Below are 16,645 nucleotides of genomic sequence, written 5' to 3' on the forward strand. Positions count from 1 at the left end.
AATTCCTGTGTGACCTCCCGCTGGGGCGGCGGTTTGATCACGGGACGCCGTTCAATAGGGGGTTCTTCCCTTTAATGGGATGGAGATTGGTCTTAATTGGTTTCGCGCCACACCATGGCAGGATCCTGATCTCGCCAACAGGAGTGGGCAGGATAGATTGGAAACCGATTGGCACGTGGACTCCGATTTCAGCCACTCCCGCTATCTAACTGGCCCGCTCGTTCTCTCACCTGGCGCGATGAGGCCGGTAGATCGCATCCTCTATTTCTTTGTTGGACTAAATAAGACTTAAGTATGCTACCTCTATTGGAATTAACATTTTGTGTGTGTGTGTGTGTGCTGCTGTAAAGATCTTTTGCCTGCCGAGCAGTGAATATTTATCCTTTTATTAAAACTTGTGAGGAAACCTGCCATTTGTCAGTTCTTAAGAGTTACACAAGCCGGGGTAGGTGGAGCGAGGTGGCGTTCAACCACTTTTCTTTTAAAACATCTGTTTTTGGTCACTTGAGAGGGAGACAGTGATGCATACAAGGTTCACCAGCATTGTGAGGTCTTGATAAATGAACATCTTACAATGCTAATGAACAGATTGGCAAACAATTGAGCAACCTGGCAGACTTAATTGACATGCAAGTTTATGCAATTAGTTAACAGGAATGGGTTTATTAAAACAGAATGTATCTGTAATTAAAATACTAGTATATTAAAGACAGTCTCACTAGAAATTTGCTCAGGGGTCTGCTGACCAGTTGCAGTAACCTTGGCAGAAGATCAATGGAAACCCCTTTTCAGTAATGTAACTAGGGTTTCTGTTGATCTCATCACCTCGCCATCTCACTCCACCACCCAAAGGATTGAAGAGAACTACCAAAAAATTCTAAGTTTGTTTTGTCAATGTTATGAACTGCAGAAAAGTAAATCAATTCAAGGTGTTGAAGTATGTCGCATCTCTTAAAGCTTGACTTCATCTTGACACTTGTGCCTTTAACATAATCAAAATTATTGCCCTTTTTATATTTTTGGTGATAAAAGATTATGTGCTTAATCTTGTGGAAGCGACAGGCTGCCCTGCATCACATCTTTTTGAGAAAGCCCGCCGCATCTTATGCCACTCAATCACTTGACACGCCTGCGGGAAGCCTTCCCTCAGTAGGGGCGGAATTCTCTGACCCCCCGCAGGGTCGGGGAATCGCCCGGGGCCGGCGTAAATCCCGCCCCCACCGTGGCATGAATTCTCCGCCACCCAAGAATCGGCGGGAGCGGGAATCACACCCCGCCGATCGGCGTGCCCCCCCCGCGGCGATTCTCCGGCCCGCGATGGGCCGAAGTCCCGCCGCTGACAGGCCAATCCCGCCGACATGGTTTAAACCACCTCTGTGCCGGCAGGATTGGCGGCGCAAGCGGGCCCCCAGGGTCCTGGGGGGGGGGGGGGCGCGAGGTGATCAGACCCCTGGGGGGTGCCCCCGCGGTGGCCTGGCCCGCGAACGGGGCCCACCGATCGGCCGGCCGGCCAGTGCCGTGGGGGCACTTTTTTTCTTCTGCCGCCGCCACGGCCTCCACCATGGCGGAGGCGGAAGAGACCCCCTCCACCGCGCATGCGCCGATGGTGACGTCAACGGCCGCTGACGCTCCGGTGCATGTGCGGACCGGCGAAGGCCTTTCGGCCAGCCCCGACGCCGGGCGGCGTAGCGCCAAAGGCCGTTGGCGCTAGTCGGCGGAGCGGGAGCCACTCCGGCGTGGGCCTAGCCCCTCAAGGTACGGAGAATTCCACACCATTGGGGAGGCCTGACGCCGGAGTGGTTGGCGCCACTCCACTATGCCGGGACACCCCGTCCCACTGAGTAGGGGAGAATTTCGCCCTAGATGTGCCCCACAGGTAGAAACCCTGCCCACCAAAAGCAGCCAATCAGAGGCCAGCGTCTCTTTTGTACTTGCAGTGCCACTGGGGAACTGGTGGCTGCTACCGGTACTACACTCACCCGACCATCAAATCAAGGATGGACCAGGCACAGGTGAGTGATGGTGAGAAAGGAGTGACATTTTGATCACGGAGGAGTGGGGCGGCAACAAGGACAGGGGACTGTCTTTCAACTGTCCCACCCAGCCCGATGCCAATGCCCAAAAAGGAGCTCCTTGGTCCACCACCACCACCCAGCCTCCTCCTGCAGCCTGTAAGTAAAGCAGGATTGTTTATCATGCTCCCCGCATGGAGATCCCCACCCCCCATTTCTACATTAATACCAATGGTAGCAGGATGAGGCCTTTAAGTGGCCATTAATCTGACCACTTGAGGGCCTCAATTGTTTTCATAGTCATAGAGTTAAACAGAACAAAAGAGGCCCTTTGGCTCATCAAGTCTGCACGTTCAAAACCACACTCAGGGCTGGATTCTTCTGCCCTCCGGCTGCAAGATGGGCAGGCCGCAGACTAGGTAAAGATCCATTGACCTCGGGCGGGAATTTCAGGTTGCCGGACGGCCGCGGCTGGAGAATCCCACACTAAATCTACACTAATTCCACTTTCCAGCACTTGGCCCATAGCCTTGAATGTTGTTATATTTCCAATGCTTATCCATGTACTTTTCAAATGTTGTGAGGTTTCCTGCCTCTACTACCCTCCCGGGCAGTACATTCCAGACTCCCACTGCCCTCTGGGTGAAAAGAATTTTCCTCAAATCCCCACTTAAACTCCTGCCCCTCAAGTTAAAAAGATGCCCCCTCATTATTGATCTTTCATCTAAGGGGAACAATTGATTCCTATCCACCCTGTCCATAACCTTCATAATCTTATATACCTCAATCAGGTCCCCCCTGAGCCTTCTCTGCTCTAAAACAAAAGCGCAAGCCTATCCAGCCTCGCTTCATAGCTCAAATGCTCCATCCCAGGCAATATCCTGGTGTATCTCCTCTGCACCCTCTCCAGTACAATCTCATCCTTATTAGAATAAGGTGACCAGAACTGCACACAATACTCCAGCTGTGCTCTAATCAAAGTTTTGTAAAGCTCCAACATAATGGCCCTGTTCTTATAATCTGTGCTATGACTGCTAAGGCAAATGTCCCATATGCCTTCTTAACTACCGTACACTATTAACTTATCCTGCTGTCTTCGGGGGTCTGTGGACAAGCATCCCAAGATCCCTCTGTTTCTCTGAGCTGCCTGGTGTCGTGCCATTCATTGCGTACTCCCTTGTCGTGTTACTCCCTCCAAAGTTCATCACCTCACTTTTCAGGGTAAAATTTCATCCGCCACTGGTCTGACCATCCCATCTATATCTTCTTGCACCCTATGACCTTCTTCCTCACTATTAACCACCCTGCCAATCTTCGTATCATCCGCAAACTTACTTACATCCACCCACATTCACATCTATATCATTCATATACATCACAAGCAATATGGCATCAGCGGTCCCCGATAATGGGGAATGCTTCACTTCCTAGGGGGCTAGGTTGGTGCCGGAGTGTTCCCCGCAGCTACAGCCAGCGCAGAACGGCCGGCGTGATTCCCCGCATGCGCGGAACGGCCGGAGTGGTTCCGCGCATGCGCGGATCGGACGGCGTATATCCGCACATGCGCAGGGGTTTCCTTTTGTGCGCCGGCCCCCAGGCAATATGGCGGAGCCCTACAGGGGCCTGGTGAGGAGTAAAGTAGGCCCCCACGGAACCTGCCCATCCGCTGATCGGTAGGCCCCAATTGTGGGCCAGGCCACCGTGCCCCCCCCCCCCCCCCACCCCCCTGTAGTCGGATCCTCCCGCCCCGCCACTTTCCAGGTCCCACCGTGTGGGACCTGAGTAACCCACGCTGACGGGACTCGGCCAAACTCATCGGGGCCCGGAGAATCGCCGGGGGTGGGGGGGGGGGGGGGGGGGGGCACAGGGGGGGTGCCTTCAACAGCCCCCGACTGGCGTGGCAGGAATCCAGCGGGCGCCCGAGAATCGGAGCCGTAAAATGGGGAAGCCGGTGGCGGGGCGCAACCGCCCCAATCCCGGCCCATGTTTTTTTTCAGAATTTTAGGATATCCAATTCTTTTTTTCCAATTATGGGGCAATTTAGCATGGCCAATCCACCTACCCTGCACATATTTTTTGGTTGTGGAGGTGAGACCCACGCAGACTCAGGGAGAATGTGCAAATTCCACACGGTCAGTGACCCGGGGCCGGGATCGAACCCACGTCCTCAGTGCCGTGAGGCACTATGCTGTCCTCTCCCAATTAATGTTGGAGAAGTTAAAATCCCCTAGTTATAATTATTCTATTATTATTATTTTTACACACCTCAGTGAATTGACTACATATCTGCTTCTTTATTGCCTGCTGACTGGGGGCCTCTTGTTATTCCTAAACTCTACCCACAAAGCTTTATTTGAAGACCCTTTCAAGGTATCATCCCTCCTTACTGCAGTAACTGACTCCTTAATTAATAATGCTGCACCACCTGCTCTTTTACACCCTCCCCTATCTCACCTGGATGAGTTGCCAGTCCTGCTGCTCCCTCAACCATGTCTATGTGATGGCAGCAATATCACAAATCCACGTGCTAATCCATGCCCTTAACTTACCTATAATGCTCCTAGCATTAATGTAGAGGCCTCACCTTACTTCCTTGGAACTCAACATGGGTCGTGGGGTGGGAAAACCATCCGTGGGCCTTTCCGCCATGGACCTAGGATAGAGGCGGGAAGGTGGCAAGGTCCCAACCTGCTACCCTTCCATCGAATTAAATGCCCTCCCCCCACCCTTCACCAAAGTCGCCACAGGGGAAGGGACAAAAGTTTGGCCTTTTATTTCAATATATTAGTTTAAAGTTGTTTGTTATCTACTATTGAAAATAGCCTTTATAACTGAAATCTATAAAATTCTGTATCAAACATGCATCTTACCTTGTGAAATACGTTGTCATGTAATGTAGAAGAAGCTTTCATGGTAAACTTAGTGAAAACATATCCCTTAAAGACACTCAGAACAATTATTGCAACAATGGACATTCCAAAGATTAGTTGGTAGACTCCTAGCTGGGGGTTGTCAGTGATGCTGCTGCAATCCACTGTTGTGGTGTTGTTCCTTTGTGCAAGACAGTCAGCCTTTGTAGAATTAAACATAAATTAGTCAATGTCAGAAGTTTTGTTCCTGCGACATCAAACATACAATAGACTAGTAATTGCATTCTTGAAGCTGAGCTGTGAGAAGTTTGCTGGAATGTCTAAGCATAAACGTTTGTGAATTTCCTTTCAGTGCTGCCCTGTTGCTGGTCTTTTCATATCCAAATGCTCATTCGGTTTTTCTTGGACTAATTGCTGTTTGAATACTAACTTGATGTACTCATGTAATGTCAGCATACTTAGTGCTGACCATGCAGGAGGTGGAACTGGTGGGGTATTCACCATGCATCCTACCAGTCCTTCCCAAAGAGTAAGGCTGGGATTGGAACGGGATGCTGATATTCATGGATGGAAGAAGCACTTTATCATCATAATTTGCCTTTGTAGCCAGAAAGGGCTGGAAATGGAGTTTTCCCCAAATTCCTACCCCTCAACTCCCAATGCGGCAGAATTCTACCCTGCTAAAGAGCATAATTTCTAACTAATGTCTTTGTGAATTGGGCATCAGTAATGTTGAGGATTTTTAATTTTGTTAAAATTTAAGTTCGGCTTTTATCTTGTCCCATTAAAAACAATTGCTGTTGCAGATGCATCTTATCGCTCTGTTTCAATCCAGAAAATCAACACAGAACAGATCAAGGAATTTTTGCACACAATTTTACCATTCCTGTAAGATTTTCTCTCAGTTTAATTATATCGAACTTTGGATTTTGAATTGAGAAATTCACAGAATATTGATAATCTGCCGTTGAACCAAACTTTTTCTTCCATATATTTAGCCATGGGAAGCCTCTGGGCAATCACCTTGGCATAAATTCTTCTGACTTTTTTCTGAACTCTGTGAGCTTAGGGAGGCATCAATCATTATTACAGTTGCTTCTGGTTGCATGCTGGTGTTTACTGCATAATTTGTATCGTACCATTTGCATTACTGGCTACTGTTGTACATATTAGGTGCAATTGGAGAAATTATTTCTGATATTAACATCTGGAAATGCTATTTTGCTGTCAAAGAAATAGGTTTTGTTGTTTGTAACTTATCTGAGTAGTTATTCTCAGAAGCATTGACTGATACAGCACAATGATACAGTCATGTGACCCAGCACCCATGTGCCAGGTCATTGGTAAATATATCAATTTAGTTCTACATCCCATAGTCTTTCCCCAATATTCCTGCAATTTCTATCCCTTCACGTATTTATCCAATTTCTCTTTGAAAGTTAGCATTTAATTTCCTTTCACCACCCTGTATTCTAGAACAGATGGACTTGCAATGCAAGTTTCTTTACCTCATACCGCCTCAAGTTATTTTACCCATTGCATTGAATCTGTCTTTCCTGGTTACTGGCCTTTCTGCCACTGGAAACTGTTTCTCCTTATTCACTCTCAAAAAAAATTTATGATTTTGAACATCTCTATCTAACTGTCTCTGCTCTAAGGAGAACAACCGTGTCTCTAGTCTCTGTATAATTGAAAAGTCTCAATCCTGGGACCTTTCTGGTAAATCTCTTTTACATCCTATCTATGCTGTTTGCTTCCCAAAGTGTGGTGCCCAGAATTGAACACAAATATTCTAGTTGAGTCTTATCCAATGTTTTATACAGGTTTTGCAAAGTTCATTGCTTTGTACTCTATTTCGTTATTAATAACGCCATGGATCCTGGCTACCCTTTTAACAGCCTTCACAACATGTTCTTCTCAAACAGCTGAAATGGTTTCTCTTTATCTACCCTATCTGTTCCCCAAAATATCTTGTAAACTTCAATCAAATCAGCCTTTAACCTTCAAAATTGAAGGCATGGTGGTACAGTGTTTCGCACTGCTGTCTATGGCGCTGAGGACCATGATCCCGGCTCTAGGTCACTGTCCATGTGGAGTTTGCACATTCTCCCCGTGTCTGCGTGGATTACACTCCCACAACCCAAAGATCTGCAGGTTAGGTGGATTGACCACGGTAAATTGCCCCTTAACTGGAAACAAATAATTGGGTACTCTAAATTTATTTTTTTTAAACATTCAAAATTACAGAGATTGCATTGATTTTTGAAATCACTCCTCATAATTTAACCTTGGAACCCTGGTATTGTGCTAACCCAAAACAAAAATCTAACCCATGCTGTTTAAATGCAGGAGGAAACCGTTTACCCATATATCATGTGTGAATTTCATTTAAGAGGAAAGGATTTCAGTGTTACATTCAGTAATTCATTAATAAAATGATTACTTTCAAAATTCTAATGGCATAAAGAATGTTCTTTGCATATGTCACATAAATGGTTTAGCCCTTCGGTAATCCAGTTTTCAAAATAAAAAGGATTTCGTAGAATATTTGCGAGAACAATTTTTGTGACAATTAAGATTGGACAATGAATTGAAGCAAAGAATATGCCTTTAATTGTGATAGACCAAGTATTAGAATTAGAATTAGAACAGTACAGCACAGAACAGGCCCTTCGGCCCTCGATGTTGTGCCGAGCAATGATCACCCTACTTAAACCCACGTAACCCGTATACCCGTAACCCAACAATCCCCCCATTAACCTTACACTACGGGCAATTTAGCATGGCCAATCCACCTAACCCGCACATCTTTGGACTGTGGGAGGAAACCGGAGCACCCGGAGGAAACCCACGCACACACAGGGAGGACGTGCAGACTCCACACAGACAGTGACCCAGCTGGGAATTGAACCTGGGACCCTGGAGCTGTGAAGCATTGATGCTAACCACCATGCTACCGTGAGGCCCCGTAATTTTGCTCAATTTTGTATTGGTGCTCCAACAGCACTTCGGACTTCAAAGAACTTATTATCACAAACCACGTTTTCACAGAAGTGTCTTGTACTGAAGATAATGAAGTAATTTGTCCATTTATTCAAATATCGTGAATTAAGAAATACTCTTTTGCTTGTTAAGTTTTTCTCATTATACTTTCTAATATTTAACTCTGGAAACTGTTATATGTTTCATGTAATGAATGCATAATACAGTAATTAATCATTTGTAATCCTTCAATTGATGGAATTATCAGAATTTTCTTTCAATATTTGGAGAGACAATTCTTTGCAATGTTTAGGGTAATTTATTTTTAAAAATTGAATAAAATATGAAAATAATTTAAAGGATTAAACATTTCAGACATTTACAGATGACTTCTTGCATTAGTTGTATCAGGAGAACTTACCCCAGCTCCTTGATGTATCCAGTAGCTTAGCCACCATCCACTAAAGCTTATACAGCCGATCATAAGGATGAACAGAAAGAGAACAAATAAAAAGAGCGTATATCCTAGAAAATAAATCAGAATAAACAATTCAATAAATGATCTGCGGTGAATATCATTTTCGAAAGTACACATCAAAGGGAAGCACGGTGGAGCAGTGGGTTAGCCCTGCTGCCTCGTGGCGCCATGGTCCCAGGTTCGATCCCGGCTCTGGGTCACCGTCCGTGTGGAGTTTGCACATTCTCCCGTGTTTGCGTGGGTTTCGCCCTCACAACCCAAAGATGTGCAGGCTAGGTGGATTGGTCACGCTAAACTGCCCCTTAATTGGAAAAAATGAATTGGATACTCTAAATTTATATTAAAAAAGAAAGAACACATCAAAAAGCGTACTGAAACTAAATTAATATGAAAGGTATGAAGTGAATCACACATGGATGTGTCATGCTGAGTTGACATGGTAGAATGCTCAGAATGTGACAATAAAGGTCTAAAGTGAGTGGTAAGAACAAATTACTACTGCTTTCAAGAATTCAAAGAGTAAAATTGTGCAGAATTCATAAGGAACATTTGTAGAAATGCACAAACACAAACTGCCAGATAATTTTTTAAAAATCAAATGTTGCAGATGCTGGAAATCTGAAAAAAAACAGAAGATACAGCATGAACAGAGCCGGTCAGACTCGATGGGCTGAATGGCCTCCTTCTGCACTGTAAATTCTATAAAAAATTTGAAGCTGAATAACTCTTTCTGAAGTATTACCTCAGTTAGGTTGCTAGATTCATTGTTCAGAGTGACGGTAGCACAGTGGTTAGCACTGTTGCTTCTCAGTGCTAGGGACCCGGGTTCTGATGTGTTTGGTATGCTGGGTCTGCGAGGACTGCGTTTACCAGAGCAGAGAGAGAGAGAGGCTACCAACACTTATAGAAGTACAACTCTATTTTATTTAACTATGAGCTGTTAAACATACTTGCTCTGTGGGTTGACACTATGTTGAGTTGACTGGAGACCTGAGGCTAACCTGACCAGACTATCCTGCTCGCACATGGTAGATGTTCGTGTTGCTGATCACGGGCTCTGGCTGTCTCAGAGGCTGCATCCCAAGAGAACGGGAAAAATAGTGCCCTCTGGCTTTATAGTGGCCGTGTCCTGTCAGGTGATTGGCTGCTGTGTTCTGTGTGTTGATTGGTCATTCAGTGTGTCAGTCAGTGTCTGTCTATGCACCATCATATACTTGTGTGTATATTATGACAGGTTCGATTCCTGGCTTGGTTCACTGCCTGTACAGAATCTGCACGTTCTCCCCCTGTCCTCGTGCGTTTCCTCCGGGTGCTCTGGTTTACTCCCTCAAGTCCGGAAAGATGTGCTGTTAAGTTGAATTGGACATTCTGAATTCTCCCTCAGTGTACCCAAACAGGCGCCTGAGTGTGGCGACTAGGGGATTTTCATAGTAACTTCACTACAGTGTTAATGTAAGCCCACCTGTGACACTAATAAAGATTATTATTCTTATATTATTCAAAATACTCAGAAAGTCACAAATAAACATAACAATGTTATTTTGATTTTAGAAAGCCTGATGGCGGTGAGACTCTTTTACAATATCATCATTGATATTGAATAAAATTACAAGTCAGAAAAAAATTATAGACCATTCACCATTTAGTTTCATTCCACAAACGTCACATTGTGATACATTTCAATTCACAAACAAAATCCAAACTTCAAAAAATGGTAATAACTACTTCTAACTTGCAGATAATTGTGTGGTTCGGGCATCTTTGATCTGCTTTGCTTTTCTACTTTTCTTCCTTGAGGCAAAAGCTTTGTGTACACTTTGCTGCCACTTGCTGTCACAAGAAAAAAAGAATTGTAACTTCTTTGAAGTGATGAGACGTTTTGGTTTTACATTTTTGTTTCCTTTTGGTTGCAGTCTTTTTGCTTTGATTTAAGATGTTCAGAGAGGTATTCTATTTCTAAATGAATAAAACTGCTTTTATTGCAATGTCTAAACATCTCAGAATAATGCAGCGTGTCTGGGTGTACTAAATATTTACTGGAGTGGATTTAATCTCGAAATATGCATGGAATTCATAATATTATATTCTGTAGCAGCATGCCCTGTTTTTTTTTAATGTTTATTTTGCTCATTAAGGGGCAATTATTATATATTCTCAATTGTTACACTCATTTCTGTTTCTCATTATAGATTACAAAAGATGTCCAAAATGCAGCAACATTATGAAATACATTATGACTTTGAAGCTCAATATGACTGTTATATAAAACAATAAAGAGATTTACTTTTAATGGTACCTCAGTCAACTTTTCCAAATAATAGCCAAATGTTAGTTCCGAATTGGTAATCTGCAATGGGCAATATTAAATATTTTCAGAAGTCCCTTTCAAATCAGACATTTTTAGAGACTGGGTAACACTGTGGGTAAGTGTAAAATTTCCACTGTGTGGATTTGGTTTGATTCTAATGCAGATTGATGGGATGAACCCCATCATTCTCCTGGCAAAAAGGGTTAAACATGAAATGACCTTCAGCAATGTCAACCAGTTCGTAGCAGTCATTTACATTCAGCATAACACCACCCAGATTTTGCTATAAAACCTTCACAATCACAAATAGAGGCCAGAAAGGAAAGGGGCTGGTGTGTGAAGTGGCAAAATCATTCAAGCATTGTAGAAAGGGCTCATCACAGATTGAGCTTGCAGTACCATCACAAATTTTATATGCCTGGTTTGTTATCCTACATCTTCCCCCTGTAGCCATGCTGGCCACGCAAAATGGACACTGAGCCAAACTAAAATGGAAGGCTGCTGGGAAACAGACAGTTTAGCCAGAACAGCAGTCTGCAAAGAGCAGTTTGCATTCTGCAGCAGCAGAAACCAGTTTGGGCTCAGGTGAAAAGACCTTAGCTAGGTGCAAATGGCAAAACGCTTTGCATGCTAATGAGGCCATCAGACTTGAACACCCACACAATAGATACATTTGGTTCTGAATGGACACATTCTAATCAAGACCCAGACATCGAGGCACCAGAAACCTCCAAACAAAAGGACATAAGAAACGCCCCCTCCATCACGGAGACCCCCTCGCATTGGGGAATTAATCCAGTATCGATAAGAAATTGATCCAATAGGTAGAGCCCGCCCGAGAAGAGGGAAGGACAACGGAACCCCTATAAAAGATAGGGACCTCGTGTTGTCCGGTCTGTTAAACCCGTGCTCCGGCTCCGACTGACACCTGGTATCCTGACTCCAGCCGTTGAGCACCAGCCGCCGAAACCGTAAGTTCAACGCTCGCTACGCGATCCAAGCCCACTAGACTCCCAAGTGCCAGAACGCTTGCTGAAGGCTGCAGACAAAACCAGGACGAAGGCCTCGTTCTCTGACCTTGCCTGTTCCTGTTAGATAAGTATTCTGTTTGCTTATGTTTAGTTATAGCTTAGTCTCTTAGTGTGTGCATGAGTATTTATTATTAACTGTATAATAAATATTGATCGTTTGAACTTGACTAATCGGTGTATCGTCTTTATTACTTTGAACTTGACCTTGGAATACTTGTGACGTTGCCTATACGGCAACTGGCGACTCCAGAGCTAAATAATTACATAGAACAGAGCCTAGCAGTGTTAAGCACACGTCGAACTCGGAGGCGTGTTAATACACTCCAATAAATGCGTTTTACACCCATAGTAAAACGTGCAACATTTAGTGGCGACATCCGCCGGGACCCTGTTGTAAGTGGAAACACCACAGTGTCCAGGACCCTGAAATTTGAATTAGAACTCCAAATTGCAGAGAAAGAAAGAGATCACAAGTATTCAAGGTGTTCAAAATAATAAGCGAAATTCGGAAGTGTGTTTTAGTGCATGCGTACTAACAGGGCTGTAAGGTAAAACTGAAAGCTTTTTGTTGCGACAAACTTTCGGTAGTTTTGTAATCGGAAAATAGCGTAAGCCGTACCCTTTTCACGAAACACCACCCCAGCAACCCCCTGTTCCAAATTATAAAAAGAGAGTCAGAGGAAATGGCCATGCAGGCAATGGAACGTCTGATGGATCCAGCAAAGTTTGTGGTCGCAGCGACCAGCAGCAGTAGCAGAGTAGGCCAGTGTCCCACGTGGGAGCTGGAACTCCGCAAATATTTACAAGGAAAGGGATGGCCCCTTTGGAAAGAGTTTTGTGCAAATGAGGAGACAGGTCCCGGAAGTATAGGTCATACTTGGTGGGAGAACCTCTCTCAAATACACAAAAAGAGTTTAGGTAAAGCACGCAAGCCGATGGCGATTGTGTCCTGCTTGGCACAGTTGCGAGGCGCAGAGGAGGTCATCAGGACGCTCCGGGCAGATTTAGAGGAAAGGAACCGAATGAGTAAGGTCGATGTCAGGGACATCGAGAAAGAAAACCTGGAATTAAAAGGGAAGTTGGCAGAGAAGGATAGAGAGGTGGATGATGCCAAGAGGGCTCACCAGTCTTGTCTAGCTCATCTGAGCAGTTCCCAGACCCAGTATGAGAAAGCCTATCAGGACGTGCAACATGCCGTTCTGATAAGACAGGAATCGGAAAAGCAGGTGGAGGCATTGCAGAGGCAATGTTCCGATCTCAAAGCAGCTTTGAGAGCGCTCCATGCTGCAACGACCGAACAAAGACAAAGCACAGTTGACCACGCGAAATGCAGGAAACAGATTGCGGAATTGCAATCTCTGCTTTCGGTGCAGAATGGCTTCCAAAGCACCTTTGGAGCTCAGTTAGATGGGGAAAATGCCCCAGATTGGCAGGAATTAAGCGAGACAGCGCAGCGTTATGTTCAGGGAACATGTGCGCCCGCAGCTCAGCAGAAACGACAGGCACCCCAACCCCCCACAGCTCAGATCATAACCGCACCCATGAATCCCGTAACCACACAGAGGAAAGCCGAATCAGAAGGCGCCCCAGACATAACTTACACCACCCCTTTAACAGTAACCCAGCTAAGGGACGCTTGTGAAAAGATCACTCCGTTCCTCCCCACCGCAGACCCCCACCAGTTTTTCGCTAAAGTAAAACAGCAGGCTACCATGTACGGCCTGGATGAGAGAGAGCAGGTTAAGCTCACCGTGCTGAGCTTAGACCAGAGTGTAGTGGCAGCCCTCCCCGACCCACAGAACGTGGCAGGAGGCAGCCTAGAGGAGATGCACACTGCCATTTTAGATGCCATCGGGTACAATAGAGGTGACCCCGTAGAAGGATTGAATAAGTGCAGGCAGAAGAGATCCGAACACCCCACAGCATTCGCAGGAAGGCTGTGGATTCATTTCAGCGCAGTTTTCGGACAGCTAGATAGAGCGCATTTAACCCGCGAAAACATGGTTAAGTGGACGCGCACAATTATCTCACACGCAACAGAAGCAGGACAGAGCGCTTGCAATAATTACGACCCCTCAGAAGAGGCCCATAACGAAAAATGGGTCCTGAAAAGATTGTCCCGCGCTTGGGAGCAATCGCTTCAGGCAAAAGGAAAGGTTAGATCCCCAGAAGAGGCTCAGGCTGCTGCAGATATCCAAGCAGTCAGAGAGCACCAGAAGCCCGCATGGGTAAATGAAGGCAAGAGCAGCCCTCAACAGAAAGGACAGGAATGCTATAACTGTGGACAGTTAGGGCATTGGGCAAAAGAGTGTAATGCACCCCAGCGATCTCAGAGAGGCCAGCAGACAGGCACTCTGAACCGCAACAAGGCAAAACCCATCCACAATGTAGCAGTACAGTCAGGACCCACCAATGTGGACGAGACGAACTGACGGTGTTCGGGCTCCCCCACTTGGGTCTGTGACACACTATGGGACTCATCAGGGAGGCCCGTAGTCACGGCAAAAGTCAAAGGGAAGCCCATAGAGTTACTGTGGGACACAGGAGGATCCCGCACCACCATTAACTCCACAACCACGGCACACGCAGACACGTGGCCGACCACCTCCACCATCACACTTAGCGGGTTCACCGGACACTCGCAGCAGGGACATATCACAGCACCCGTAGCGATCCAGCTAGGGAACATTTCCACAAGACACCCCGTAGTTTTAGTAAATCTTCCCCGGACAGCAGAGCACATCCTGGGGATAGATTTTATGAACGCTCATAGCTTGTCGTTCGACCCAGTGAACCAGTGTGTCTGGCGAATGGCGAGATCAGACAGAGCCCCAGCCACCCTCACAGTAGGAGACTACGCTAATCGGATTAGCGCAGTGGGAGAGTACTCATTCGACCTGACTACACTCCACACCGACCGACAAATTAAGGCCCTACTAAACAAACACAGGACAGCATTTGCAAGTCACCGTCATGACTGTGGCAGAATGACTGGACAAGTTCATGTTACCGGACAGGACCCCCGACCGCAAAAGCAGTATAGATTTCCCCTCGAGGCAGAGGTGGAAATAGAAAAAGTTATAGGCAGCTTGTTGGACCAAGGTGTACTGAGAACGGTAGCCTCCACCAACAATGCCCCTATTTGGCCAGTGAGGAAGCCCGATGGATCATGGCGTCTGACCATCGATTATCGGGAACTCAACAAAGTAACCCCCGCAGTAGCCCCAACGGTAGCTACTAGTCCCGAGACCATGCTCAAGCAGGGTCTCAACGCCAAGTACTTCACGGTATTGGACATCAGTAATGGATTCTGGTCAATACCATTGGCAAAAGCGTGCCAATACAAATTCGCATTCACTTTTAAAACACAGCAGTACACGTGGACATGCCTCCCACAAGGATTCCACAATTCCCCCTCCATTTTCCACCGACAGCTGGCAAGTGGATTAGAAAAATTTTCCCGACCCGAATGTCTGGTACAGTATGTAGACGACCTACTACTGCAGACAGACACAAAGGCAGAGCACATTTCGCTTCTGGCCGAACTCCTGGAACTCTTAACTGAAATTGGCTGTAAAGTTAACCCGAAAAAGGCCCAAATATTGGAAAGTAAAGTGATGTATTTGGGATCAGTCATCACGCACGGCAAACGCGAGATCGAATTCAAAAGAATAGATTCGATCGTCAAATTGCCCCTTCCCCAAAATGTTTCAGCCCTCCGGTCGTTTTTAGGACTGGTTGGCTATTGTCGGAACCACATCGACGGATTCGCGACAAAAGCCGCCCCACTTTCAGACCTCCTTAAGAAATGGGAATGGCTTCCGCAGCATACAGGCGCTGTGGAAGAGTTGAAACGAGCCCTTAGTGCAGCACCCGCGCTGCTAGTCCCCGACCAACTTTCACCGTACGCAATAGAGGTAGCGAGCACCGATCTGACCCTCTCGGCCGTGTTGCTTCAGGAACGGCACGAGCAGCTAAGACCAGTGGCTTATGCCTCCCGACTGTTAGACCCAGCAGAACAAGGATTTTCGGCCTGTGAGAGGCACCTCCTTGCTGTCTTCTGGGCAGTGCAGTATTTCTCATACATCACCGGACTCAACCCCATCACCATTCTAACCGAACATACACCCACACAGCTACTACTAGACGGTCGACTGAAGGACGGTTCAGTTAGCCAGATTAGGGCAGCTAGGTGGACCCTACTTTTACAAGGACGGGACATTACAGTGAAACGGACACGCACACACACATATTTAGCCGACAACCTCCAATACCCCGGACAGCCCCATGACTGTGAAATTGTAGCTCCCCTGCATAACACAGGACCCTTTTTAGCCAAAACACCCCCCAGGAAGATAGGGAACCCGAAACAAAGCCCCCAGCCCACAGACACGTGTGGACCCTTGAGGATTTATGTAGACGGTTCCTCCACAGTTTTAAATGGTGAGCGTATCACAGGATGCGGCATCTATGTAGAGGACGCGCAGGGGCGCGCTCTCGAAGAGATAGCTCTTAAGTTACCAGGTCACTTAGGCGCGCAGGCAGCAGAGCTAGCAGCCATAGCGTACATAGTGGACCACCCCGATTCTTTCCCCAGCCCAGCAGACATATATTCAGACAGCTTATATGTCTGTAACAGTTTAACCGATTTTCTGCCCCTGTGGAGGACACGAGGTTTTGTCTCCGCAGACGGAAAACCCCTTCCATCAGCCCCCTTACTCCAGCATATCCTAGAGAAAGCGAAGGACAGGACCTTCGGCATTATAAAAGTTCGAAGCCACCATAGGTCATCACCCCCTGGGAATGTAAAAGCCGACGCGTTGGCTAAGGCAGGTTCCAGGAGAGGACACTTATGGACCCCCCCAGCTAGCGCACCAGCTAGCGCCCCTGTGAGCGCAGTCCAAGTCTCACAGACTGATATTAAAGATCTCGTGGCAGCACAAAAACAGGACGGAGACCTCAGG

The 16,645-nt window shown here is 46.4% G+C and overlaps 1 protein-coding gene across 1 annotated transcript in view; it reads right to left on the minus strand.

Moving 5' to 3' along the window:
* The window catches only part of LOC119970881 (multidrug resistance-associated protein 9-like), a 235,416-nt gene that overhangs the window by 63,543 nt on the left and 155,228 nt on the right, over positions 1-16,645 (minus strand). The window contains exons 18-19 of the mRNA XM_038805989.1: positions 8,286-8,389; positions 4,883-5,083 (exon numbers count right to left, since the gene is read on the minus strand). Coding sequence (XP_038661917.1) covers positions 4,883-5,083; positions 8,286-8,389 — 305 coding nt within the window. The remainder of the gene's footprint in view (positions 1-4,882; positions 5,084-8,285; positions 8,390-16,645) is intronic.

This window comes from Scyliorhinus canicula, chromosome 9 (genome assembly GCF_902713615.1).
Source record: "Scyliorhinus canicula chromosome 9, sScyCan1.1, whole genome shotgun sequence".
In the NCBI taxonomy this organism is placed as follows: Eukaryota; Metazoa; Chordata; class Chondrichthyes; order Carcharhiniformes; family Scyliorhinidae; genus Scyliorhinus; species Scyliorhinus canicula.